This window comes from Mucor velutinosus, assembly GCF_035048745.1.
Source record: "Mucor velutinosus strain NIH1002 chromosome Unknown tig00001553, whole genome shotgun sequence".
Classification (NCBI taxonomy): domain Eukaryota; kingdom Fungi; phylum Mucoromycota; class Mucoromycetes; order Mucorales; family Mucoraceae; genus Mucor; species Mucor velutinosus.
In genome coordinates this window covers 1,673,832-1,700,279 of record NW_027041930.1, presented here as the reverse complement: position 1 = coordinate 1,700,279, position 26,448 = coordinate 1,673,832, and the positions used below count along the sequence as shown (strand labels likewise).

The following is a 26,448-nucleotide window of genomic DNA, read 5'->3' as shown; positions in this document are numbered from 1 at the left end:
GGCATGACAATGAGGCAAGGTCCCCCGATCTCTCCGCTTAAACCATTATGTATAGCCTCGCAAAGACAACAAATCATTGAAATATTGCCATGTGCTCTATAGACGGATAATATCTAGCGGACGCTATAATGCCCAAACTTGGTATATAATAATATATCGAACCATCTTTTGCTAGAAACCTAGTGCTTATCGGAGGTGCTATTTGTAAGTATACTACAGAATCATATCGAACAGATCGTATATATGTATATTTTCAAGAAATCAAGTGTGAATTTTTGCTATTGAATATTGTATGTTTATTAAATTAAATCTAAAAAGTGTATGTAAAAGTAAATGTAGAAAAATGAATGTTATTTAGTTGTTGCCGCCACTCAAAACTTGAGCAGCATGAGAAGTTTGAACTGAGGAGAAACGACGCATTTCCTTGGGGTCCATCTTGGATTTTGAAGTGCCCATGAGCTTTTGAGCAAAGTTTTGAGGACGCTCCATGGATCTGAGGGACTTGGTACGGTTAGCATAGTATCTAGCAGAGGATGTACCAGAGATGGCAGAAGCACGACGAGAGGCAGCGAGCTTGGCATCTTCATGATCACCCTTCTTGGGCTCAAAGACACGTTGCATGGCAAACTTAAGGAGATCCAAGGGAGCGAACCAGACAAAGTTCCAAATCCATGCAATACCGGCCCAAGACCATCCACAGCCTTCGATTTGAGTGAAACCCCAGTTAGCATAGACAGCAATGAAAGTAGCGACCAACTGAGCAACAATGAAAGAACAGATCAAGAAGATGGAAGGACGCTCAGTGAAGAACCAACCACGAGAACGGGTAATGAAAATCAAACCTTGGGAGATGGTGGAGACTTGGAGATAGACGACAGAGTGAAGCAGGAAATCGTTGGAGATATCAAAGACCTTGACACCAAACTTATCGTGGAAGAAGGTGGTCTTGAGAGCAACAGCGACGAAAGCGACAGTGGAAGCGGTAAGATAGAGACCGTACACAATGGCGTAAGAGAAAATCTCTCTCAAGTTCCAGGAATCAGGGTAAGGAGAAGGACGGACACGATCCTTGGAAATGGTCATGATGGTACCATCGTTAAGCATGGCGATAATCAAAACCATGAAGGGAGGGAAATCGAATTGGAAAGCCCAGATAAGAATGGAGAAACCGACGACAATACGGATGGTAACAGAACAAGTATAGATAGAGTAGTTACGCATACGTTGGAAAATTTGACGAGAACCGATAATGGCTTCAACAATGGTGGAGAGACCAGGGGCGGTCAAGACGATATCAGCAGCAGAACGGGCAGCATCAGAGGCATCAGCGACAGCGACACCGACATTAGCCTTGGAAAGAGCAGGAGCATCGTTGACACCATCACCTGTCATGGCAACCATAAGACCCATATGTTGAAGACGTTCGACAATTTCATACTTGTGTTCAGGATAGACACCAGCGAAACCATCAGCATGGAGGACCATTTGATCAACATCAGTATAACCAGAGCCGGCAGGAGGACCTTCCTTCAAAGTCTTGGACAAGAACATGTTATCACCCATACCGAGACGACGACCAGTTTCCTTGGCAATAGCAAGTTGATCACCAGTGATCATCTTAACACCAACACCGAGGGCTTGAGCACGATCAATAGTCTCCTTGGTATCACTTCTTGGTGGATCATAAATGGGGAGGCTGGTTTTTTCCAAGTTTGAGTTAGTCAACAACATTCAACACGACACAATACAAAAAGTACACTTACAGACCAACCAACTTGAAGCCGATACCCTCGCTGTCAACGACACCAGAGGGAACTTCATCAATAGCAACAGCAAGAGCACGAAGACCACGACGAGCAAATTCATCGACATCATCGTTCAAGGCCTTGATTTGAGCTTCGTTCTTGTCACGAGTACAGAGATCCAAAATCATATGAGACATACCCTTGGTAACACGGTAAACCTTGCCAGTATCAGCACGCTTGTAAGTAATTTCAGTACGCTTGATGACAGGATTGAAGGGCTTGAAGTCCAATTCAGTAATACCATCACGCGCCTTGGTGGGATCAGGCAAAGAGTTGACAATACAGAAGTCAATGGCATCTTGGTTTTCAAGACGAGAGGCATAGGCAGAGAAACGAATGACATCTTCAATATCATATTCAGGACCATAGGTCTTGATGGTAGGCTTGTCGACAATCAACTTGTTCAAGGTAAGAGTGCCCGTCTTATCAGAACACAGGATGGTAACAGCAGCCATTTCTTCAATAGCAGTGATACGGGTAACGATAGCCATGTGTTCAGCGAGCTGCTTGGCACCAATAGCAAGAGTAACAGACAAGACAGTAGGCATGGCAATGGGGATACCACCAATGAGCAAGACAAGCATGTTATCAATACCACGTCTGTAGTTGTAGTGGAAACGAGCATATTGAACAATGATGACAACAATCAAGAAGAGACAGATAGTACAGAGACAGAAGTTACCAATCTTGGCCAAAATGGTTTGCAAATGGCCAACATCATCACCGGCTTCACCCACCAACTTGGCAGCACGACCAAAGAAAGTGTTGGTACCAGTACCAATAACGACAGCTTCAGCTTCACCTTGCTTGACTGTGGAACCAGAGAATACTTCATCACCAGCTTCCTTACCCACAGGCAAGGATTCACCAGTAAGAGCGGCTTGATCAATAGACACATCGCCATGAGCCTATAGAACATAAGATGTTTCATAATTAATGACATGGGTTTCACATAAATTAGCAGTAATAGTAGACTTACAGTGAGCAGACGACCATCAGCGGGAATAACATCACCAAGTTTGACGCCGATAATATCACCGGGAACAAGTTCACAGGCTTCAAGAGTCTTCCATTCACCATCACGTCTCACCTTACATTCGGGAGCAAGAGAGGCCATCAACGCCTTGACAGCATTACCGGCTTGACGTTCTTCCAAGAAACCAATAGTAGCATTAGCAAACAACAAGAGAACGATACCAATGAAATCAGGGTAATCTGGTGGTCTGTTTTCACCGTTAGAAAGGGCAATAGCTACAATGGCAGCAGCTTCCATGACCCAGGAAAGAGGATTCCACATGAAGCCCAAGAACTGCATAAAGGGATTCACTTCCTTTTGCTCAAGCTTGTTGGGACCAAACTTCTCTATACGAGATTGGACTTCAGTGCTTGTTAAACCTTCGGGTTGAGTCCTAAATGAAGAGGTTGCAATGCGTCAATTCAACATCTGATAGGCCTTAGAGTTTAAATACATACTGCAACAATTGCATGACATCTTGTTGTTCCATAGTGGAGAGATCATATTTCTCTTTATCGTAAAGATCTTCTACAGTGATGTTGTGGAAATCACCAGTGACCTTGGCGCGAGGTTGTTGTTGTTCGTCAGCCATTTTTATATATCAAATGTATATATCTTTCGAAATTGGAGATTCTATACAAATGAATAGGATTATATAATGAAGATAAGGTGTATATAAAAAAAAAAGCAGAAAAGAACAATTGAAATATTAGAAAAAAATTGAGAGATGGCATCGATTGATCCATGGTATTTATATAAAAAAAACCGCTTTGATCTAATTTGGTCTCAAAGCAGAGGATTTGGAACATCCGAGCAGGGGGGAGGAAGGAGAAAAAAAAACTCACATTATCACTTGCCTATAATTATCGACATGTAGAGCAATACGGTCAAGAAACAAGGTTTCATATCATTTTACAATACATCATATACATTGCAAATGTGTTTCAATCGCCGTATGGGTAATACTTGAATGCCAATGATAAACATGTTAAAGAGACATCTCCCCCCGCAATTTTGTAAACCCGTATAGCGAACAAAAAAAAGGCGCACGCGCGTATGAAGGTTTTCCCTTCCGAATTTGTTTCGTAGCTCGCCATGTAGCCCACAAGGAGAGAGAGAGAGAGAGAGAGAGAGAGAGAGAGAGCAAAGCTTTTTCCTGATTTGACGTCATGTAACCCATTGTACCACTCCATAAGGTCTGTGCTTATAAGATTTCCCTCCTGACGTTTTGCTGACCTGCTAATCATTTCAATTGTATAATGGATTATATTGCACGGTGATGGATAAATTAGTCTCTGATGGACAGATTGGGTTATCGTTGATCATGAAATGTGATGGAGATAGAGAAGGTATGTGTGAGTGCTTATTAAAATATAATCTCAGGTTTTTTAATTACCCGTCTTGGGTTTTGATTGTGAATATTGACATTTGAGCAAGCCTGTTGCCCGAATCATCCAATCGGGCATCTTGATCTGACGACCGAATGTGTATTCCTAATTTGGCCTTGATGGCGAAATAGCACATTTAAGGCTGTTTTAGGCTTTTGGGGCTGGCAATCGTTGAGCAACAAACATTTGGCTTGGCAAACCAATTACATATAGGTATTTATCTTCAAAAAGAGGCATATATACAGCGATGATGATGATGTTTATAATGATGATGATTGAGATAACAAGCACAAGTTGCGCTTCATTAAAAATTGCTACTTGAGCGGAGCGTTGCTCTTGATTTTTGTCATCAAATGTTTCAAGGCAATCCCTTTTACCTCTACACATTTCGGAACATGTCAAAAGATAATCTCAAAAAAAAATCCTTTTTTTTTTTGTAGACTAGGATAATGATTAGAGCGTATAATTTATTTGATATTGGCCTCTACATAATTAAATAAAACTGTTTGCCTCACAGATCATGTGTGCCCAATGATTTTAACACAGAAATCAGCACATTTGTCTCCCACGCTTCGCAGCATTTGATGGCTATTCACGCGTGGCAATTTGCTGTCAAAATCCTCTTGAAGCGCCGCTTGCTGAATTGCTCTGTATCCTCCGAAGCATCGTAAATTTTTAGGACAAAAAGATAGGGTTTCAATGGAAATTTGATTTGAATTAATCAGGTAGCCACTGCAATCTCTGATCTTTGCCCCCAAGCGATATTTCAACCTGATTTTTTTTTGTTAGCAAACAGAAAAGCATGATGGCTGATACAATGCTGTCGAGAATGATAGGAATGCCAACATTGGAAAAGTGTTAATTTTAGGCGTCCCAAATCCATCATTGAAAAAATTTTCTTTGGTTCTTTTGAGTTTTGATAAGGACGAATTTTTTTACTTCTTTTTTTTTTTTTTTTTTCCCTCATCCACACATTGATTCGATAAAAAAGATGCCAGCAGCAGAGAACAAAGTGTTGGCTAGTGCCAAATTCATCGCTGAGGTAATCCAGAACACATGACACCCTCTTTGGTACAAACACATGCTGAGCACCATGTTCTTTAGAACAGTAAAAATGTGTCTATCCCTAAAGAAAATCTGAGCAGTGCAGTCGAGACGGTATGTGAAATCGTAGGACATGCATTTATGATCCAAGCGATACAACAATGCTATTGAACTGAGAAAGACTCAGTCATCCCCATGTATTATAGATCTTGAAAAACATGAAGATGAGAAAATATAGCACTAAAACCTGGAATGAGCATCCATTGCATCCGAAAACAGCAGATTGCAGAACTGTCGATTGGTACAACCCTAAAAATGTAATATGGAAGTGTTCTTTTTTAAACTTTTATTTCTTCAACCAGGATTTTTCTAGTAGATTTGTTGAATTTTTCCTTTTGGAGTGATCTAGATGTCAAAGATAGGAGCACACCTCATCCTGATCGCTATGCTGTCAACTATGAAGGCACTTTATACACGGGATATTGGTCGTTATGTGCAGCCATCAATAGAGCATTGGATAACGGCATTCCCATCACCAATCCTGCCTATTATTTACAGGCTTCCGACGAGAAATTGGCAGCGATTTTTAAATCTGACACCAAAGAGTCGGCTCCGATGCTTGATGAGAGAATTAGAGTCATGCGAGAGGCTGCTCAAGTCTTGTGTCAAGTAATATGCATCTTGTGATAGTTTCTGATATATGTATGCTGATTCGGCATTGTACATAGAAATTTGACGGATCATTTGCAAACTGCATCGCGCAGGCAAACCAATCCGCTTCTAAATTGCTGGATATCATTGTGGATAACTTTGCCTCGTTTAGAGATATACATGAGTTTCACGGCAAAAAAGGTGGGTCTGATGAGCACGTTCTTGATGTATATATATATATATATATGCTCACCTTGTCGTTGCTATAGTTTACATTTTGAAGCGAGCTCAAATTTTGATTGCTGACTTGTGGTAAGAAATGTGCAATGCACATGTCAGACGCGCACATGGTTGAATGGCCTTATTTCTTAGGGCTTGCTTTGATGGACAAGGCCACGGTGAATTTAGCGACATTGATTCTATCACCATGTTTGCAGATTACAGGTGAGTCTCTTGCTATTTTATCAGTCTCATGTGCAGATGCTAATCAGATCTCGTACTTGTAGAGTCCCTCAGGTAGCGTGTAGAAGATGTGAATGCCCTGCTGTTTCACCTGTAGCCTAAATCCCGCACAATTTGATAGGCATTATACCAACTCGGATTGCTTCGTTATTCGCCTCAATTGATCAAGAAACTAGAAAAGCGAGAGTATTTCCCATCAGGATCAGAAGATGAAGTAGAGATTCGAGGAAATTCCATCTGGGCAGTTGAATTAGCTAGAGAAGCCATCCACAAAATCGACCCTGCTCTCAACATCAATGCCATCTTGATTGATTTTTACATTTGGGATATGGCTAAAGAGATCCAAGATCAGATGACTGTACCGACACATTGCACAAGAAGTTGCTTTTACTGATTCAACTCGGTTTTACATTTTCCCTCCTTATTGTACTACGCCATGTCTATCGTATTTTCATTCTACAGTAATAAACATGTCGGATATTCGTAAATGCAAACGAATCTGGATTTGATTTTTGTGAGCTACTTTCGCTTGATTGTTCAGAGCCGTGTTCCCCTTTTGATTACGATGATCTCCGTATTTTATCCGTCCCTTGAGCTCCACAAGATGTTGTCAATCAAGTTTCCCGTATGTCATTTGTACGCTAATCAGATTTTACTCAGCACTATCAATGCCCTATTTTGGAGATATTATAGGACTTTTTATTCGTGTAATAGTGTGATTGTAAAACTTGATCAATACAACCATACACCCAACTTGATGATTACAAAAGAGTTGCTTGGAGAGGTTTTATACAACCTCTTCCACTGGGCGTACTTGCCCTCCCTCCAATCATCATTAGATGTTTGACCAAGTTAATCGAATAACATGATCCGTCTTTCTCTGCGTTGGCTTGATGAATCCCAGAAACTGAAGCTCTGCAACAGATCGAATGAACCGTGCTCTGTTTTACATACACGTTAGACACACAACGGATAATCGATACCACACGGCAACTTACTGCACTTCATTCTCTTCCAGTTTTTGATGCGGAGATCTCTTTTCTCTTTCAACGATGCATCCAAATGCCACAAACCAATCATACAAATTAATCATTCTACCACACTCCAAATACAATTTGTACAAAATACACGTATCGTGCTCTGATGAGAGAATCTGGTCGCTCTTTTCTGTATGGCAGCATGAGCAATACATGTAGTGTTGGGGTTGTGTTAATGCTGTTTGAACTGCTGCACGAGGTTGAGATGCAAATGACTATAGTACAAGGTTAGCCATCACCTGTATTTCAGGGTAAAACTGGCTTACCTTTTCGTGCAGTTGTATGTTGGTATAGTAAATCATTTCATATAGAGGCAGGTTGATAAATGATCTCAAATGATGGCTAAAAAGATCAGCAAACATCAGTCATCGTACTATAAAGCTATGCCTGTTAACACTCACGCAAGCACGCTTTCCACCCATTCTGCTATGCTCATGGCAATCTTGGATGCTTCACTGCCCTTTTTCTTGAGATGCTCAATGGATTGTGTTTGCACCTTTTTCGATGTTGCTGTTGCCCGACTCTCTTGCACATCTGGTAGTAACATGCCCTTTAAATTCACATTGGCTCTTGCTGCGTGATGCTCGCGCCCCTCCGCCAAGTGATTAAATCGCTCTTGCCATTCGTTCAATTGCTCGATAGCAGACGCACTGATTTCCTGGTACTCTGCCCTCTCGAGGAACTGGCGTAATTCTGTCAACAATCTGTCTACGTGACGCTCGTCAATCTTTCGGATCAAAATGACCAGTGACTTGACAATGTCTCCCTTTTCCGAAAATCTCTCGTTGGATCCAAGTGCTTCCAAGAGCAACAGTCGTTTTGATTTGCGAAGGTTCGAAAATGAGGTGAACGATGGAAACTGTGCCTGCAGTAACACGAGCAAGTTAATGCCCATTTTGAACTCTTGTTGGTAAGTTTTGATATCATTGATTAAATCGGGAACAATGTCAGTGATGAGGTAGTAGTCATCTTCTAGTAATCGAAGTGCTTTCTTTGGCTCAGTTGGTGCAAGTGATTCGATGTAAGCTCTGAACGACTTTAGCATGCGGATGTGGGTGATATGGTGTTCATTGAGTATTCCCTTGGCCATCCATTCCGCCAGGCAGCCTTGCATCTTGCTTTTATCGTGCTGCATCAGGGGCAAAAAGATGGAGAGTGGATTGCCGTAGAAATGATGCATATAAGCATACTGTAACCGACGCGGATCAATAAACTGTGATAGAGCATAAAAATCATGCGTTTACCTTGAGACTTGCTGTTACTTTGCTAATGGAATAATCGTATAGATAGAAATGATCCAGCAGAAACTTATAAGGTCGAGCTCCAAATTTGATGGTGGTGGTTGAATCAAGGAACATCTAATCACGGAACATGTCAATATCTGTCCACAGTCGACGGTAGTACTATATTACCTCTTCAATCACTCTGTTGAACCAAACTTCACTCTGCTCAAGCGTAAACTTTTCAATTCTCAATAGTCCAATGGTTGATTTGCTTAAAGATTGATGAAGAATCTCGGTGGATGTTGCAATACCCACAATACAAACAATAGGAAGTCGAGCTCTGTATTCACTGCAGATGGTAAAGAAATCCTGCACAACTGTGGGCTCGAACGACTCAAAATCTTGAAGAATCACAACCAAATTGGGTGAGGCATTGGTGCGATTTGTTTGAAATTTGTACCATCCTTCCAGCAGTTGCATGTCGTAAGGTAAACACTTGCTAGGCTTGGCTGCGGTGGCCCTATTTCCAAGTTTATACGTAGCCGCTTGACGCTACCCATGCCATGGCTGTCAGAACAAGCCATTCAAATCCAACAGCCATAGGATACTGTACCTCTGTCACTCGAATCATGTCCTCATCGTCCTCCGCATCATCCTCATTTTCGTCTTCGTTGTCGTCAAACCCTATATCGTCGCCACTCACATCTTTTTCGTTGGCCAAAAATCGCTCGATCATGGCCTTGATCATATTCTTGATATTGAGGCAATTTTTCGATTGTAATAATGCCACGAAATCCTTCTTTTTGCGCTTGTTTTCAGCTGAGGGTGCCTCTTGTAATTTCGATGCAATGTGTGCGAATTGAGTGTCATGGTCTGGTGTGTTGATGCCAGCAAACACAAGACCCGTTGGAATTTCGTGGAAGGGCAACTTGATCAAATTATCGTTTACATCGTGATCCTTGTCGACAAAAGCACAGATTCTTTCCATTGCATTTTGGTTCATGTCGAGCAAAATGTTCTATGTAAAACGCGGCTTTAATCGCTCATTGCAGTGTAGTGCCAATCAATAACAGACATACGGTAATCGTTTCATTGACTCGACTCCAACACTCTTTAAAATTTTCTTTTCGATTGAGCATGCACTCGACCGACTCTCTGCCGTTGAACAATTGCTGAAATCCATCATACAACAATGCTTGGCTCTCCTCCTCAGAGCGCTGAGCAATCTTAATATCTACATGCATTGCTTAGCTACAATTCTTCCTGCATCCATCAGACGTTGACTCACTCTTCGTATTTGGCTTGGCTCTTTTCGTCTTGGTGGATTGCGTGCCTTTATTCTGTCTCTTCTTTCCTGGCATGACCAAGAAACAGCCCTAATATTAGATGATTGGTAATAGCCAAACGCACGACGACCTATTCGCCTCACCTCTGAGATGGAGTCAAAATTGTCTCTCACTAGTGCTGTAGTCATGCTCGCCATAATTGGTATAAATGGATCACTATAAATGCAAAAGGCGTGTCAAATACCAAGCCCTACTCTATCTTTAAAGCTTTTTCGCTTTGGCAACCCTGTGAGCATTGAAACTCAGGAACACCATAGCGTGTTTGAAACCCTTTATTCTTTAGATTTATCCTTCTGCACTGCTTAGATTCTGCAGCATTTTTTGGGTCCAAGTGTGTCTACTATCGCATAACAGTAGGAGCATAGCTTCCTACATCTCCAGTATCATTGTATCCATGATATTCATGTATCAGATCATGGATGCCTTTCAATACCCGCACGACTGCTTATTTTTTCAATTTGACAAGGCAAAGCTAAAAACCAAATGCCAGGCTCTCCCTTTTTTAATCAACTCTACTTTACAGTTTTAACAGCATGGTAAGTATCACGCTCTAGCAAACGGTGCTTGACCAAAACACTGATTTTTTTTTTTATTCGATAGTCAATGTTGCGTTTCTTCACACAATCAGCTAACCAAGCCAGCAAAAGATTTTATTCCACACCTGCCTATTTCGTTGCACGCACTACCAACAAGGGTCTCCCCGTATACTCAGAATACAAGAATGGTGGCACTCGCCTTTTAACTGTAGTCCGTAGAATTGAAGGAGATGCTAATGCTTTGATTAAAGACATCAACACTGATTTTCCCGAAGCTGTCGTCAGTCTCAACGCCAAGACTCAACATGTTGTTATCAAGGGCCACCATGTGAATGAAATCAAGGAGTGGTTGATCTCTAAAGGCTTTTAAAGTGGATCAGCAAGCAGAAGAACATTTTTTAGAGGGAATCTATGTCCAGTATCACCAAACCTTTGATCAGAGATAACAGCGCCAACGGCAACAACAGATGAAATGTATATAATAATTCAATGAATAAAGTAGACTGTGTATCAAGAGGTTCTTCAGTCAAAGGAGATTGGGATTTGGCACTGGCATGTTAAGCTGACTATGTGCTTAATGCGAAGGATCGTGTTGTCAATTGAATGTGCCCCAAAGATGTGTAAATTTGACTGCAATAAGTTGCCATGCGTCGATTAGGAGATACTGGACTTGTTGCACTTATTCAATCGAGGGAATTGGGAAAAGATCACATAAATTCGAGTCAATAAGGTCATCAGTAATTCTTTGCCGTTGTGCGTCTCTTCATCAGTTGCGTACATTCACTCGGTTGCCAGAGATTTCACAGTGAATAGACGATACATCATTGCCATCGCCATCTAAAGCTGCTAACCTCCACTACCTGTAAACAAGATGCTTATTCTATTCTGGAAAATTGGCTCAATTGTATCATCTCCCTCCAACAGGTCTTTTACTAAATTTACGGCGACATACCACGTTGACGTGTAAATACTGAGATAGTATGCATGGATCAATACAATCAATGCAAAAAAATAGGAACGCTTACAGTTACACTTTTGCAATCACTGTCTAACTGCATGCGCAGTGTTTCACTCACTTGTATATTGTTTGGATCAATGCTATCCGTCACAATCGAGTCAAGCAGTTGATATCTGGCTTTGCCTTCTTTGATCCCTCATCACGGCTCATGCCGATCAAATTACATACAATTGCCATTGACAATTTGGAATTTGATCAGAATCTATCATTGTCGACAACAATTTCGGCATAGTCTATTGGATAGCGTTAGCAAGTAATTGGGTTGATGCAAATGTCAGTAAAAGCGTCTCTGAAACACAGCTTGAGCCAAATCACAACAACTGTTGACATTAACAAAGTGAGGCTGCGGTTGTTCCCCTCACCTGATGCAGTCCTGATTTTGGCCTGCTCTTTCCAATATGGCTTGTAACTGAGAGCATGGGCTATACCTTGGAATCATCGCTCGCATCTCTTCTTTATTCCGCTTTTGTTTCTCTTTTGATTTCTCTGAAATTCGAATTGAAATTCGCTTTGAAAGTAGCATGCTCCTATACCACCTTGTAAGAAGAACGATAATGTCATTAGATTTTAGATTGGATGGATTGTTAGCTGAGAAATAGATGATTTTCGAAATAAGGCAACTTTGAACAGGGAGCTTCCTATAGGAACCTGTTAGTTACGAGTGATTACACGTAGTAATAGATCGTTAGATAAGGTGTTTCAAAGCATTGTATTGAAAACCGCTTGGTGATAAGTTATTTTGCTGTGGTTTGGCAAAAGGTCAAAGGCCTGTTGCGCAATTTACGTAAAGGGGGGGAAACAGCTATTCCAAACTTTGTGCTGATGCTAGAGTCTTTTGTTTCTGAACCATTATATACCACCACCAACTCTGAGAGGTTGCTAAACAGATAAACTGATTTTCAGACGCTACGTTTGTTGGTTGTCAAATACTTAAGTGAGGAAAGTTTAACGTAAACAATATAAAAAAGAACAGTGGACGCTATTCTTCGCTTAACTGCCACCTCAACCTGACTTCTTCTGTATTAATTATATATTCTCTTCCTTTGCTTTGCTCTACACAACAACAACATCACAACACGCTTGGTCATCCAAGATGCTTCCTTTCATATTTAACCATTTTCTGAAATAATCACAGATTTCTCAACAACCATGCTAGTCTCAGAGCTCTAGCATCGATATTTCAAAAATCGATGTTCGATCGTCCAAAAGTTGAAAACCTCAAAATCAAAAAACATTTTGTACATCCAGGTCCTCATAGGTGAAAAAATTAGAATCATATAAAACTGAAATATGTTGTAGAATAATGATATTGGAGCAACTTCTAAGTGGGAACATTATACTGGAAATGTTTACTTGATGAGTTAATCGACATTGGGGATACTGTTTTTAAGCGGGGGAATATACATACTTTAAATTGGAAATCTTATTGTTCTTGAATAAAGCAAGCTACAGTTGTCTAGCCTTAACAGCAAAATTCTTCAACATGTCAAGTATCTATTGATAACTTGAAACCAGCAAGTTAATATGGCCCTTTTCGTACGCTCCGATTTTTAAAATGCTTGGTCAAATGCATACTTGTGTAGTGTACATATGCGGTAGGTCAACGGAGCTTCGATTTCCAATATTTTGAATGATGATCCATGGGGTTCCAAAATCTATCGACCTTAACATTACGCGATTCTTGATAGTAAACACCCCTTCAGGCTTATATGAAGCCTGTAGAGAATTTAATGGAGAATACAATGGTATTTATATCAAGTGTTTGCTGTACATTATTCAGCTGTTATTTGATAAGTTAAATTTTGCAATTTTTTCACTGTTTTCTAAAGATTAATCAGTATCTGCCATCAAAACATTTTGTTAAGCATTACTAAGCATTGTAGACCAAAAAATTTCCTATTGAATGAGCTATTGCTTGAAGCTCTGGCATGACTCTATCATGAAATATTGACAATCTTGTCCTGACCAAAAAATTGTCACCAGATTTTTTGCTTGCTATCACACGTAGATTTTGAAGAAAAATCCATGATTTTGCATGATACTCTTTTTTGACCATATCTCGACAAATACTCACTGGATTCGCACAAAACAAAGACCATTCGATAGCTCTACGTTATATCCATTATAATATAATGGTTTTAAGTACCAGGTGTACGTTCCCTCCATAAATTTGCTCAAAATCTTATATTTTATGAGCTACAAGCAGGAGATATTCAACTTTTTTTTTAATTTATCCATAATAACCATACCATCGTATAGAGAATTGAAAAAGAAACAGAAGCTATTAAGTTTGAAGCTCTCGTTCACTTAGTGAAATCCAGAGGTATAGCTCCTTGAAGATTAACCATTTTATCGAAAGAGTTTGTTTGAGCGATGGAAAGATGCAATTGGCCATTACGCTACATTGATATTTTATAGAAGGTAGTAGACAATGCTTGGAGGCTTCCGTTGCAGCGTCATTCATTTGAATGGAATGTGAGTTAGCTTACCAGTACAAAAAATTCAAAATTTCAATCACTAAAGGAGGAAGACTGTGTAGGCATTCAATCCAGTAAGCAAAATAGACTTGAAGAGTAAGAGTAAAAGCAATGCGCCAACAGTCATTAAGGGTTCAAGATATGAAAGTCAATTGGGATTGACTCCATGAGTGATTCGATGAAGGAGTACTACTCGCGATAATGAACGGCAGCTGTCAGAAATAAAATGGCTTGGCTTCCTTATTACCTCAAGTACCAGCACATCTAAGACTAGATTGATTATCTCAATGCCATGCTAGTTTTCTTAGCCTCCCTCCTCCTCTCTTGTTAATCTGGATGCAGCTTTCAGTGAAGTAGTAGCTCTTTCTGATGCTGTAATGTACAAAGGGAAGTGTTGGTATTACAAATGGTCTAGTATGAGTATAACAGCTAGATAATAGAAGATAGGAGAAAAGCTGCAATAGTTAAATATTAAACTACTATGGGTAGACTCATTCTTGGAAACTTACTATTCAAAAGCAATGTGCACAACAGACTTTGTATATAGCCTTTTATGCCTTGATGATGTGTAATGAAACACTTGAAATGCATCAAGGCTCGTAGCCGTATGGGCCTTTGCTTTGCACATGTATCATGCAAACTATAAGCCATTCAGCTTCCACTAATAAGTTTGCAAAGTATGCAAAATGCTCATACTGAACTTTTACTGTACTTTGTAAATGTTAATATCATATGCGCATATTTAGTGCAAAGCCATCAATGCTTGATTGTTTCTGACTCCTCACTTAAACCTTCCCTTGATTCAAAAGGGATGGTCCTACACAGATGCTAGAATGCCTTTATTGGTACACAGTGTGCATGACCTTCATGTGTACTGACTGGCTGATCTAGCGAATTTAGCATCGACAAGCATAGACGTCGCTTTTTTTATCATTACAATATATGTCCGTAAGGGTATGAATGGCTGTATCTTATTGAAGCTCCAATGCAATTGATCGTATGTGTAGTAACGCTTAATAGAACTCGGCAATGAAGATTAATCGATATAACATTGTCCGACATTGAAATATAGGACCTAATTAGTTTATGTCTCGATGGTTGCATTTTCAAGCAGTGAAGTATATCATCATGTGCACACTGATGAGGTTGAAGATCAAACCCTTGGTAATTTTAGCAAGACATTTGTCACGCGCAATGCGTGTGCTACATGTTTAGGTGATAATGTGTGTCGCTTATCGTTATACGAGATTAACATGTAATGCCTAAGCTACACTATCGATCAAATGCGTAGTGATACGTAGTGTTTAATCAGATAAGCGTCGTTCGTAGGATATAATTTAATGATGAACAAGTACAAACATGCGCTCACAGCTAATGATGTGGTACGGAAGATGGGGTGGTACTCATCTCAATTGTAAATGCTCTAATTTCGTCGAGCTCTAGTGCAATATTATCATAGCTGTATATACCTTTGATCATGTAACATAAAGTTCATAAGTTTATTGAGCAATCCGACACAATGGTTCGATCATTCATGGGACTCTTAAGCAGGCCGTTATTTTAACTGTAAATTGAAGAAAAGGCTGAAACGACCGAGTGGCTCGATCAATCATGAGATACTTGCCTTGCTCATTTAGAAAGAGTATATCTAAAACGATCCAGTGCCAGAAAGCACTAATTCGTTAGCACTATGTTGCAATTGAATTTGTTGCTTTTTGTTGCAGCTCTATTCAGAGGTCGTACAAGCTGTAAATGCCCCTGTCTTGACCACATTGAACAGAGTACCAACAAATTTACTAAACGCCAACATCAATAAAAATTGTTCCAATTAACGTCATTTGGTATCACCGCATTGGTTTGCATCACTCCAACCCGTTACAAAATCTCAAGAGCTTGAAGCCATAAGGCTGCAGTGTTTTTTAAAACTATCACTGCAAGTAAGGGGCGGAATTTTGAAGATCTAGAGGAATGCAGTACAAGATGCAATGCCGTGTAACGATTAGATCCCGAAAATTTGTGTCTCCACAAACAACACTAGCACAAAAGTAAACCAAGATCTGATAAGCGTAAAAATAAAAAAAAAGACTAAGCAACATTATAGACAAATAAAGAGTGCTTTATTTCATAATATCAGTGGAATAACTAGATAGAGATGTAGCAAAAGATATAGTTTCTTTTAACAAAAAGTATTTGTATAGAGTACTTCAGACTTTCTGAAGCCATTAAACTGAGAAGCAGCACAAATGGTATAAGCACCCATGTTATCAAAGTAGAGCCAGTCTCCTGGTTCAAGCTTAGGCAAGCGAGTAGACTTGTTTAAGCAATCAATAGAATCGCAAGTAGGTCCCCAAACACTACTTTCATATTGAGCTTCAGGAAGGTCTTGGCCATAGGCAAACACTTCGTTCTTCATCAACACCTTTGGGTGCACAATTTGATGATCAAAGATGATACAATTGAAGGAGCCATACATACCATCATTAACGTAGTACATGTATTCTGGACTAGCTGTAGTTTGGTCTACATGAGCCATGTTGGTTCTTCTACCAATTACATTGACGGTAAGAGTGAAGGCAGAGGCAACATAGTAACGACCTGGTTCAGCAATCACACGAACATCCTTTGGAAACAAACGATCAACGATGGGGCCCAAGACAGCAGCGACCTTTTCAAAAGTAATGCCATCCTTGACATCTGCGCCAGGAAAACCGCCTCCAACATCGAGGAACTTGAAGTCGTAGCCCATTGTCTTGGCTTGATCAAAGACATTCTTTGCGCGCACCACGGCATCACCAAAAGCATTTGCATCCAAACAGCCACTACCCACGTGGAAGCTAACACCAATGACATTCAGATTCAACTCTTTAGCGGTTTGCAGCAAGTGTTGAACGGTATGCAAAGGAGCACCGAATTTAAGCCCCAACTGACACAAAGACATGGAGTCATCTGTCAAGATACGCAAAACGAGTTCAGCATCGGGAAAATACTTTTTGATCTTGAAGAGCTCTTCGGCGTTGTCAAATGTCATGCGACTGACATTCTGTTGAGCAGAGTAGCGGATAAAGGAAGCTTGCTTGCAAGGATTGGCATAGATGATACGGCTGGGATCTACACCCACATCGAGTACTTGCTGGATTTCTTGCTTGGAGGCACAGTCAAAGCCGCAGCCCAAAGAAGCCAGTAATTGGACGACCATTGGGTCAGGATTGCACTTGATGGCTTGGGGGGGGAGCAGAAGCGTCAGTGTTGCTGTTATTGATAATCGCATCCGTATTGAACCCTCAACTTACCATAAAATGGTTCAATTCTAGGAAGCAATGACTTCCAGCGGATGTGTTGGCGAACAACTTCGCCTAGATCAGCAACAAAGAAGGCACTTTCTTGATCAGTTTCCCACTTTTGGTTTGTGATGGATTCAAGTCTCTGTTGAAAGACTTCAGACACGGAGCGGTTGTAGACATTGATGTCTGGAGAGGAAGGAGCAGACTTGAAGAGAGCACCAACATTGTAAGGAGGGTTGATAACAACGGTTTCGAGATCAGTGTGCATTTTGAGAGATTTATAAAGAGTTAATAAAGCAGAGAAGAGAGAGATAAATGAGGTTGATTTGAGAGATTTATATGAGAGATTTTTTTTTTTTTCGTTCTTCTCGTGGTGTGAGCCGTTAAAACCAAAGGTGTCAAGGGCAGCAGATGTGTGGGGAGGCTAGCCAGAACAATGAGCAATCAATGACGAATACGTTAGTTGTTTTGTAGACTTACGGGAGTTTAGGAGTTGCGAGATGCTATAGATGCAAGTTATCACAGCAGGAAATAGTTAAGAGGTTTTTAGAGTTTGAGGGATTCGATGAATTAAGAAGTTTCAAGAAAGCCAAGGAGGGAAGCCTCGCCGGTCAAATAAACTGTCTACAAGTCTTGTTTCTGAGGCCGTGATGGGCAAGGACGGACTGGGCGGTATTGCAGTCCGAGTAAGGTAAAAAGTGATAAAAAGAGGGTTTTTATATAGAACTGAAAATACTTTATAAAGGAGTATTACAGTAAAAATTAATTAGAGGTTGAAAAAAGTGAGGGCTTTTTGTGCGTTAGTATAGCTATGTGCAAGTGAGGTTCTTTTGCCTTTTCGTGCGAGAAAAAAAAAAGAAAAAAGAAAGAGAGAGAGAGAGGGGAAATGAAAACAAGAAGAGCGAGACAGGAAGATTAAATAGAAGTGAAAAGATTTTTTCGCCTTGTGTGTCCATTGATTTTATGATGGCGCTTGAAAGTAAATTTATTTATGATCTACGAGTTAATAATTTTTCAGTGATTTGAACTAGTGCTGATCTGGCATCAGAAGCTGGCAGTTTGTAGAGGGCATCCGTGGCCAATTTGCAGTGGATCTGTGCCAAATCTAACGTCTTTTTCAAGCCATCACTCTGATAAACCAAGTCTCTTGCCTGTAATCCATGTTATAAATAACCCAATGTCGCCTATTCAATCAGAGAAAATCACTCAAATATTTACCTTTTCCTCATCACCCTTCACAGAAAACTTTCGCTTGATCAATGGCTCCAACTCTGGATATTCCTCCCATGCAAACAGAACAGGTGCTGTAGCCAGGCCCAGTTTGAGATCTGCTCCTGCTGGTTTGCCTAGCTCTGCTGCTGTCACTGTGAAATCAAGCATGTCATCCACAAGCTATAGAACAAGCGTGTTACAGGGGTTGAATAGATATTTCTCTTTTTTTTTTTTTTTTTTTTTTTTTCTCCTCGTATTACCTGAAAGGCTAGACCCAGATTCTTTCCAAAATCATATGCAATGTTAGCGACTTCTTTGGTTGAACCGCCCAATACGGCAGATGCCTTGCAGCTCTGAGCAATCAGGCTGCCCGTCTTCATGTAGGTCTTCTCCATGTAATGATCAAATGTGCTCAGCTTTTTCACCTTGCCCGATTCGCCCTCCTTGGTGTTTCTTAATTGCATGAATTCACCCTCCACCAGATTTGCGATGCATGTTGCCATCAATTCGATGCACTCTGCGTTCCGAAGTCTTGCTAATGCCAATGATGCTCTTGCCAACAAGAAATCGCCACCCAACACTGCCATTTTGTTACCAAACGATGCATTGGCTGATGGTAGATTTCTGCGTGTCATGGAGGCGTCAATCACATCATCATGCAATAATGATGCCGTATGAATCATCTCGGATATTTCTGCTAATCGTCGTTGTGTGGGCAAAATGATGCATCCCTGATCTGTCACAGAGGGCGTATAATGTAGTTTACGATCAAATACGTCGTTGGTGGTGATGTTTTTGAGTCCATGCGATATAGGCGTGTCAATTGATTTATAGTCAATGTTGCTGACAAGCGATTTCTTGTCTGCAATACTGGTTGCTTGTGCAATCAGCAGCACCAAGAGGGGTCGAACATGCTTACCCTCTCCACTGAAATAATGTCTGGCAACGGTGTTGAGGAATGGGTGTCCACTGCCTAGCAATTTGGAGATGTTGGCCTTGATTTCCTTCAGATCATCTCCCACTAATTTTGCAGGGTCAATTATGCGGTCGTCGTTATCTTTGACTAGACTTTGAGCCTCGCTGAGAGCTTGATTCCAGTTGGCAGCCTCTCCCGTGAACGGTGTATCAACAGGCTTGGTGACATTGCGAAGAGGAGGCGATCCCAACACTGTGCTCTTGAATGAATTGAGTCCATGGGCTATCTTCTCAAAGGCCGATGCGTCACTCTCTTTGGCTGGAGTAGCCAACAATGCACGCGTTGTATGTAAACTGGCTGCAATACTTGCTCTGTGGTATATAGGTGAGAGCGCCTTTGATTGACGTACAACAAACATGTGGATTATGCAAAAAAAAAAAAAAAAAAAAAAAAATGTGTAGAAAAAAAAAAAGGTCGAGATGTGCACCCCCCCCCCCCCCCTTGAAGGGATAGACAAGGGCAGAACTGCCATAAGCGGAGGCTTTTGTTTTTTCGTGAATGAAATGTCAAAAAGTCACAGTGAGAGCGGTTAAATTAATGTGCCTTGGTCTTTCATGGTGCCTGTCAATGGCTACACAAGCACAAACATCTCGCTAGAAATATAGTAAAATGGGGTCAAATGTTCACCGATTTATGTATGTAAATCATCTGGAAACATTACGCCTGTACCACTGGCAAATGTCTGTCTAAGCAACGCCATGTTCTTTGCATGAGAAATGGCGTCTCTCACCTTCAAACCAGGAGCAATGGCCATGTCTGATAGCTGGCGATAGTTTACCAAGTAGCGCTTGTTCAGAGCTATCTTTTGATGTGCTTCATGTTGGCCTACTCCTGCGCGCTTGTGTGCAAGAGGTGTCTCGACATGTAATCTTTGCTGTATTATACACGAAACCTTTGTAACCTACCGAAAGCAGTAGATTTTTGATCGTTTGTACAAGCCATCGTTTGCTGGTAAATGCATACCACTTGGAGACACGCCACTTTCAATACAGTCAAAGCACGCCAGCAAGCACATACTGCATATCAAATGTCCTATTGCATATACAAGGACCCTACGTCTTGTCAAAACATATGGCATCATTCTACAGCATGCCATCACAGAATGCACGGTTAAATATTTGCAATGTATGTGATGGATTTGATCGGCGCTGACGGAAAGGGAGCAATATGCTTTTGTTTTAGGACATGACAGCAAGCGGATAAAAAGGCCATCTTGTTCATTTTCCCACTTGCTCTTTTCTCTTTCTTCTTTATCAATCAATTTCAACCGGAAGGCAAGCAAATGTCCACCCTCAATTTCAGTGTAGAGAGACCTTTTGGCATCTATCTATTCGACTATTTCGATCAATTGTACACAGCGATCGTTGGCCAATCTGCCAAAGACTTTCACTTTGTGCAAGGTGTCACTCCTCTCTCCACGCTACATGAAGGTAAGTGTTATGATTGTTGCTATTGGAATGGATAGTAATGGCATTCGTGTAGTGGTCATTGGTTGCATTACCTACTTTACTGTCATCTTTGGCGGCCAATGCCTTCTCTCCAACGCGTCGCCTGTCAAGTGCAAAATGCTCAACCAAGTCCATAATGCATTTTTGACCGTTGTATCCTTTGTCCTTTTGGTGCTATTGATTGAGCAGCTTGTTCCCCAATTGGTCAACCGAGGTTTGTACTATACCATCTGTTCTGAGGAGGCTTGGACACAAGAGCTGGAGTTGCTGTATTATTTGAACTATTTGGTCAAATACTATGAATTGATTGATACTGTGTTTTTGGTCATCAAAAAGAAGAAGCTTGGTAATGTATCTTCTGGTGGTGTCGTTGTGGGCTTGATGTTAACAATCCGTGTAGATTTCCTTCATTACTTCCATCATAGCATGACAATGGCTTTGTGCTACACGCAATTGGTCGGTAGAACCACTGTGGTAAGTTTACAATGTGTTGCAACAGGAGTCGAGAAGCCTCATCCTCTGTGTGTGTTTTTAGTCATGGGTGCCTATTGTTCTTAATTTAACAGTGCACGTGCTCATGTATTACTATTACTATCGTACTGCCTCTGGAGTAAAGATCTGGTGGAAGCAATACTTGACGACCATGCAAATTATCCAATTTGTCATTGATCTGGTTGTGATTTACACTTGTACCTATTCTTACTATGCCTATACATATACCTCCTTTATGCTCAACTTTGGTGATTGTGCAGGCACCGAGTCTGCTGCTGCATTTGGATGCGCCATCTTGACGTCTTACTTGTTCTTGTTTATCAATTTCTACAGAATCACATACAACAAAAAGAAGGCTGCTGCTGCCGCTGCCAAGAATGCTGTGAATGGAAAGAAGGAGCCCATCAAGAGCAGAAAAATCTAATGAGAGAGGAATAGATAAAGAACACTCTTATAGAAGTATTACTTACAGCATATTTTACACCTTACTTTTTTTTTTCGTATTTTAACGTATTAATAAAAATCCACATTGTTTTCCCTGAACATGCTCTGAAACCCGGCTTGAAGCCTCGGTAAAACAAATCAAAGCACGCGCGCTCATATTACCCTTGTGATATGTTTTACTGCTTTGGAGATCGGCTGCTTCCTCCGATGGATGATCTTGAAGTTGTCTTTGGGCATACTCATGCTGATGTGAGTAGATGTTGTAATTGCAGCTTAATAATGCCTCGAGATTCTTTGCCAGTACCTAGTCATACGGGATGAGCTCGCATTGCTTGAAAATCGTTCGATCCAACGTGGTGTCAAGTAAATAGACTTTTTTTTTTCTTTCGCTCTCAACGTGATGTGCGTGCCATGCGATGCTTCCATGAAACCTTCTTCTCTTTGGCTTGATTCAAAGCCAGTTTGAGCTCAACATGCTCTGTTTATTGTTTGCATCAAGGAGTACAATGCCCTTTTGAAATGAATTTGTGCTACCTGAAGTGAAATGTCAAGCATCTGAGAAGGAGGCCTTACGCCATGCTCACGACCAGACTAAAATTCAAGAATTTGAAGACAATGATGAAAGTGAAACAAGCACTGAAATGTTTTGCGATTACGATCTGATGGATTCATACATGATGATGTTCCTGATTGATATGCAGTGCCTCCCCCCCCCCTGCTGCCTGGCTGGAGTCTTCGGCATGCCAACTGTTGTATATTCTGACTTGATAATGTCAATGGGCAGCAATGACATTGCCAAATCATAACAACGTAAAAGTAACTCAGTCTGCCGTCACAGAGGGCCCGACCTGTCAAAAGGATACAGCTAATTAGTAGTGTGCTATTTTGCTATGCCACTCCTTCAGTAGCATGTCATTGTTGCCACTTGATTGAAATGTGATTTCATATTATTTGTTTATTTAAAAGGGTACTATGATTGACAGGGGGGTTTTTTTTTGTGGTAAATACAATATTTAAGATATATACGATGTGATTTATATATGGGGATCTAAAAATCATCCATTTGAACGGTGGTGTTTGGCTGATATGGAGGAGCATGTTGACGGGGATGTTGGTGCGTGAGAGGGATATGAGAAGCAGAACTGTCCTCAGTGTCATGTCTAGTAAATTGAGGATAGCCACCCATATTAGGCTTGCTGATACTTGCTCCACCATTAGAGTAACTGTCGTCTACCATTTTCTCTGTTCGGGGAGCTGTGGCATTTGTGAAACTAGGTGGAGGGAATCGACCACTGTCACTGTTGTTCATGGCGGGTCTCACACTACGCCGGTTGTTGCTCATCTGACCGAGTTGACCATTGCGGTTAGCGTCGTCCAGAGATCTAAACACTTCGTCATCGACATAGTACGCCTTGAATAGCATTTCCAACATTTGCATGCGTTCTTCAACACGATTAATGCGCTGGGTTTCGGGTTCATCGTAATCCAGGTTCTGGAAATCAGTGACACTGAAACGGTGGTGCACGGGATGGACAAGTGGAACGCCTGATTCAGTAATCTTGAATTTAGACTGAAGGCCACGAAGCAAAGAGCGTTTCATATCACCAATAGACCATCGATGAACAACGCCCCAAGGTGATCGAGGACGGTAGCCAAACAGCCATGCTTGAATAGCAACGAGCAAACCAAAGATACCACCTACAAAGCCGAGTGCGTTGACCAAGGTGTACATCTTGACTTCACGCTCAATGGTAGTAATGAAAGATTCTGGGAATACAGCCATAAAACCGATATCAGCATGTGTGCTTACATAGTTGGGATTGGGTGCTTCTTGACGGAAATTGGTGGTAACTTCAGGTGTGGAGTTGGAGATGGGCAAGAAGCCAACATAGTTCCATCCGACATTTTGTAGGTATTTGTGGTTGATCAGGTTGTAGGACAAAGCGCTGTACGTATAGGGCTCCAGAGAAAAGACATTGGTAGCTTGGATATCATTTCTTTCGTTGATTTGCCAGTTCAAGACATCGCGTTCGGACATAAGGTTGGACATGGCGTCGTTGATGCCATAAATCACAGCATTTGGATTCATTGTCTTGGGGTAAACAGAGGTGTGCACTCTACCATAGTTAATGGATTGATCGCCCCACAAGGTGAATAGCAATCTCGATCCGTTATTGGCACCAGAAGTCGAAGTCAAGACAAAGTCAGTGGGAGCTCTGAACAAGAAGCAGTTGACAGCACCCAAATTGTCAGCAAAAGTGGGCTGGAAAACTGACATGTTTAATGGCTGAATGAACTTTGTGCAAGAATAGCCGTTGTCAGTTTGACATGTCACACCGGGCGTTCTGGCATCAGTTGCTGGGTAGGAAGGATAGCCATCAAAACAGAATCTCACATCTACACAGGTCATCATGATAGTGTTAATTATTTAATTTGCATGCTAGTCTTAATATACATCATTTACCTGGAACCTGAACCTCTGCAGTAGATTCTTCAATTGTTTGAGTAACATTCGGGCTCTCAATAGCTTGGCGAATAACAAATGCCAGAAAGACAGCAAAGATGAAGAGCAAGAATATCTGGAATACGATTCGAGTGGTTTCTGCCCAGAAAGGTTCACCGGCACTAGGGAATGGGGTGAGTTACAGGTACAGCATGTCGATTTTAAGGGGGGGGGGAATACTTACCGTGGCTTCCAAATGTCACGATGAATACGCTTGACAAGCCAGCGAACGTAGCCTTGGAATCTCCAGATTAAAAAGACAAGGATGGCTACAAGCGCAACACAGGCGATAGTAACACCAGCGATTACACCACCCGATAAACCAGAATTAGCCTCATCCTTTGTTGTGGGTTCAAATGTTTGAAGCCATGCATTGGATTCAAGATTTAAAACATTAATATCATTATAATACGTATTGAGTGCAGAACCTAATTATAAATCAATATATTGACATCACATGGAACAACTAAATATAATCTCTTACCAAATGCAATCGTCAGGTATTTATCGTTCATGAGCCCTCCGGCAGCATAAGATCGTCTGGAAGGTGGAATACCAGACACTGCAGGCACAGTCCATTGCCAGGTCTTTGTATCCAGAATACCAATGGCATTCAAGTAGGCCCTCTCTCTGGCATTGGCTCCATTATCACCTAGATATCAAACAGTTTTAATATCCATGAAATTACCATTTATAGCCGATATTTACCACCAAAGACAATGATTCTATCATCCGAAGCTAATTATAGAGTAAGGACAATTGGAACGAGTTACACATTAAACACAAAACTTACTAACGACAGCATTGTGAGCTGACCGGGTGGAAGGTAAAGCGCTTCCACTGGCTGCTGTAGCTTCCTTGAGATCCCACTGGTTTGTCTTGGTATCATAGACATAGATGTTGGTCATGGGTGCCAAAATATTTCCAATTTGTCCACTTTGGTTCACTTGAGCCACTCCACCAATAATGACAAGTTGGCCATTACTAGCTCAATGTGTTAGCATAGCTACGAGTCGAGCTAAGATGAAAATAGCTTACCTTAATAAAGAGGCTGTGTGAGCATATCGAGGAACACCAGGATTTTGCAACTGTGTAAACTGTTGTGTTGTGGTGTCAAATGACCAGAGATCCGCAAAGATAGCAGAATCATTTAGGGAACCACCATAGATGTAGACTTTGCTGTTGGAGCTATCATAACTAGCACTGAACAGTTTTCTGTTGAGCGGCATGGTGATGTTGCCAGTCGAGTTGGTGTTGGTTGTAGGTGCGGTCCATGTGCTGCTGTCAAATGCAAATTGATAGTATTGAAGGTTCGCCATTTGATTGTTGGTTGCGTTTGCCATGCCGCCCATGAGATACATGTGGCTGCCGTTATCTGTCACTACAGCTTGACCATACAAGGTGCCAGGAGGTGCGTTTACTTGATTTACGGCCCCCCAGCTGAATGTATCATTGAGTTGATCAAGTCTATACAAGTTGTTTGTGTAGGATGTGGTTGCGTTTTCTCCGCCAAACATGTACAATGAATTATTTTTCTGTGCCGTCGCCATGCCTCCTTGAAAAGGCAGGTTTGACATGAAGCTAGGCACATAGAAATAGGCTTCAGTTACTGTCAGCAGTGAAAGTAACAGTAGAAATGTCGATGACATTATGCAAAAAAAAAAAAAAAGAGCACAGATGTGGTGTTTTGGAAAGAAAGAGAGAAAAAAAAGAGAGCTAATTAAGAAGCATCCTATTTAAATAAATAACAAAATTTCTAAATATGATTTCTGCTTTTGTCTAGAGTCTCGACCCAAGATGTACATGTAGATACAGTGGCCAGATGCTCCCCCCCCCCCCTCTCCTCCTTTTTTTTTTTTTTTTTTCTCTTTCAGCGTATCCTGGGTTCCCTTTTGGTTGGATGATCCTCGGCTCATTTAACTGCTAGCTAGCGCATTTTTGACACAACAATCATACGTAGGTAGTTGATTTTAAGCGGGATCAGGATTTAGCGATAGGTAGATCAGACATGCCATGACATTCAGACCATGAACGAGCAGCCACGATTATGTATAAACTTGGATTATTGAAAATACATCTAGTCAGCATGT

At 41.1% G+C, this 26,448-nt stretch overlaps 8 protein-coding genes across 8 annotated transcripts; 3 read left to right on the top strand and 5 right to left on the bottom strand.

The window, feature by feature from the left end:
- Nucleotides 1-354: 354 nt before the first annotated feature.
- ATC70_007922 (uncharacterized protein) lies at nt 355-3,412 on the bottom strand (the record flags this gene model as incomplete). The annotated part of the gene is made up of 4 exons (XM_064827178.1): nt 355-1,696; nt 1,764-2,713; nt 2,785-3,214; nt 3,279-3,412. The coding sequence occupies 4 exons, from the start codon at nt 3,410-3,412 to the stop codon at nt 355-357; spliced, it is 2,856 nt and encodes a 951-aa protein (XP_064676235.1).
- A 1,787-nt stretch (nt 3,413-5,199) lies between these two features.
- On the top strand, nt 5,200-6,759 carry ATC70_007921 (uncharacterized protein; the record flags this gene model as incomplete). The annotated part of the gene is made up of 9 exons (XM_064827177.1): nt 5,200-5,250; nt 5,313-5,366; nt 5,459-5,553; nt 5,615-5,921; nt 5,981-6,104; nt 6,173-6,215; nt 6,276-6,347; nt 6,410-6,419; nt 6,487-6,759. 9 exons carry the CDS (start codon nt 5,200-5,202, stop codon nt 6,757-6,759), a joined length of 1,029 nt encoding a protein of 342 aa, XP_064676234.1.
- Nucleotides 6,760-7,200: 441 nt separating this feature from the next.
- Nucleotides 7,201-10,108, bottom strand: ATC70_007920 (uncharacterized protein; the record flags this gene model as incomplete). Its single annotated transcript, XM_064827176.1, has 10 exons — nt 7,201-7,306; nt 7,364-7,617; nt 7,669-7,744; nt 7,804-8,591; nt 8,647-8,760; nt 8,815-9,177; nt 9,239-9,643; nt 9,705-9,859; nt 9,914-10,001; nt 10,055-10,108. The coding sequence occupies 10 exons, from the start codon at nt 10,106-10,108 to the stop codon at nt 7,201-7,203; spliced, it is 2,403 nt and encodes an 800-aa protein (XP_064676233.1).
- Nucleotides 10,109-10,504: 396 nt separating this feature from the next.
- ATC70_007919 (uncharacterized protein) lies at nt 10,505-10,877 on the top strand (the record flags this gene model as incomplete). Its single annotated transcript, XM_064827175.1, has 2 exons — nt 10,505-10,507; nt 10,572-10,877. 2 exons carry the CDS (start codon nt 10,505-10,507, stop codon nt 10,875-10,877), a joined length of 309 nt encoding a protein of 102 aa, XP_064676232.1.
- A 5,301-nt stretch (nt 10,878-16,178) lies between these two features.
- ATC70_007918 (uncharacterized protein) lies at nt 16,179-17,551 on the bottom strand (the record flags this gene model as incomplete). Its single annotated transcript, XM_064827174.1, has 2 exons — nt 16,179-17,221; nt 17,293-17,551. 2 exons carry the CDS (start codon nt 17,549-17,551, stop codon nt 16,179-16,181), a joined length of 1,302 nt encoding a protein of 433 aa, XP_064676231.1.
- Nucleotides 17,552-18,272: 721 nt separating this feature from the next.
- Nucleotides 18,273-19,829, bottom strand: ATC70_007917 (uncharacterized protein; the record flags this gene model as incomplete). The annotated part of the gene is made up of 3 exons (XM_064827173.1): nt 18,273-18,434; nt 18,502-18,675; nt 18,756-19,829. The coding sequence occupies 3 exons, from the start codon at nt 19,827-19,829 to the stop codon at nt 18,273-18,275; spliced, it is 1,410 nt and encodes a 469-aa protein (XP_064676230.1).
- Nucleotides 19,830-20,753: 924 nt separating this feature from the next.
- ATC70_007916 (uncharacterized protein) lies at nt 20,754-21,835 on the top strand (the record flags this gene model as incomplete). The annotated part of the gene is made up of 4 exons (XM_064827172.1): nt 20,754-20,901; nt 20,954-21,265; nt 21,320-21,393; nt 21,455-21,835. 4 exons carry the CDS (start codon nt 20,754-20,756, stop codon nt 21,833-21,835), a joined length of 915 nt encoding a protein of 304 aa, XP_064676229.1.
- Nucleotides 21,836-22,903: 1,068 nt separating this feature from the next.
- Nucleotides 22,904-25,875, bottom strand: ATC70_007915 (uncharacterized protein; the record flags this gene model as incomplete). Its single annotated transcript, XM_064827171.1, has 7 exons — nt 22,904-24,252; nt 24,320-24,480; nt 24,543-24,786; nt 24,843-25,010; nt 25,067-25,096; nt 25,152-25,342; nt 25,397-25,875. The coding sequence occupies 7 exons, from the start codon at nt 25,873-25,875 to the stop codon at nt 22,904-22,906; spliced, it is 2,622 nt and encodes an 873-aa protein (XP_064676228.1).
- Nucleotides 25,876-26,448: the final 573 nt, after the last annotated feature.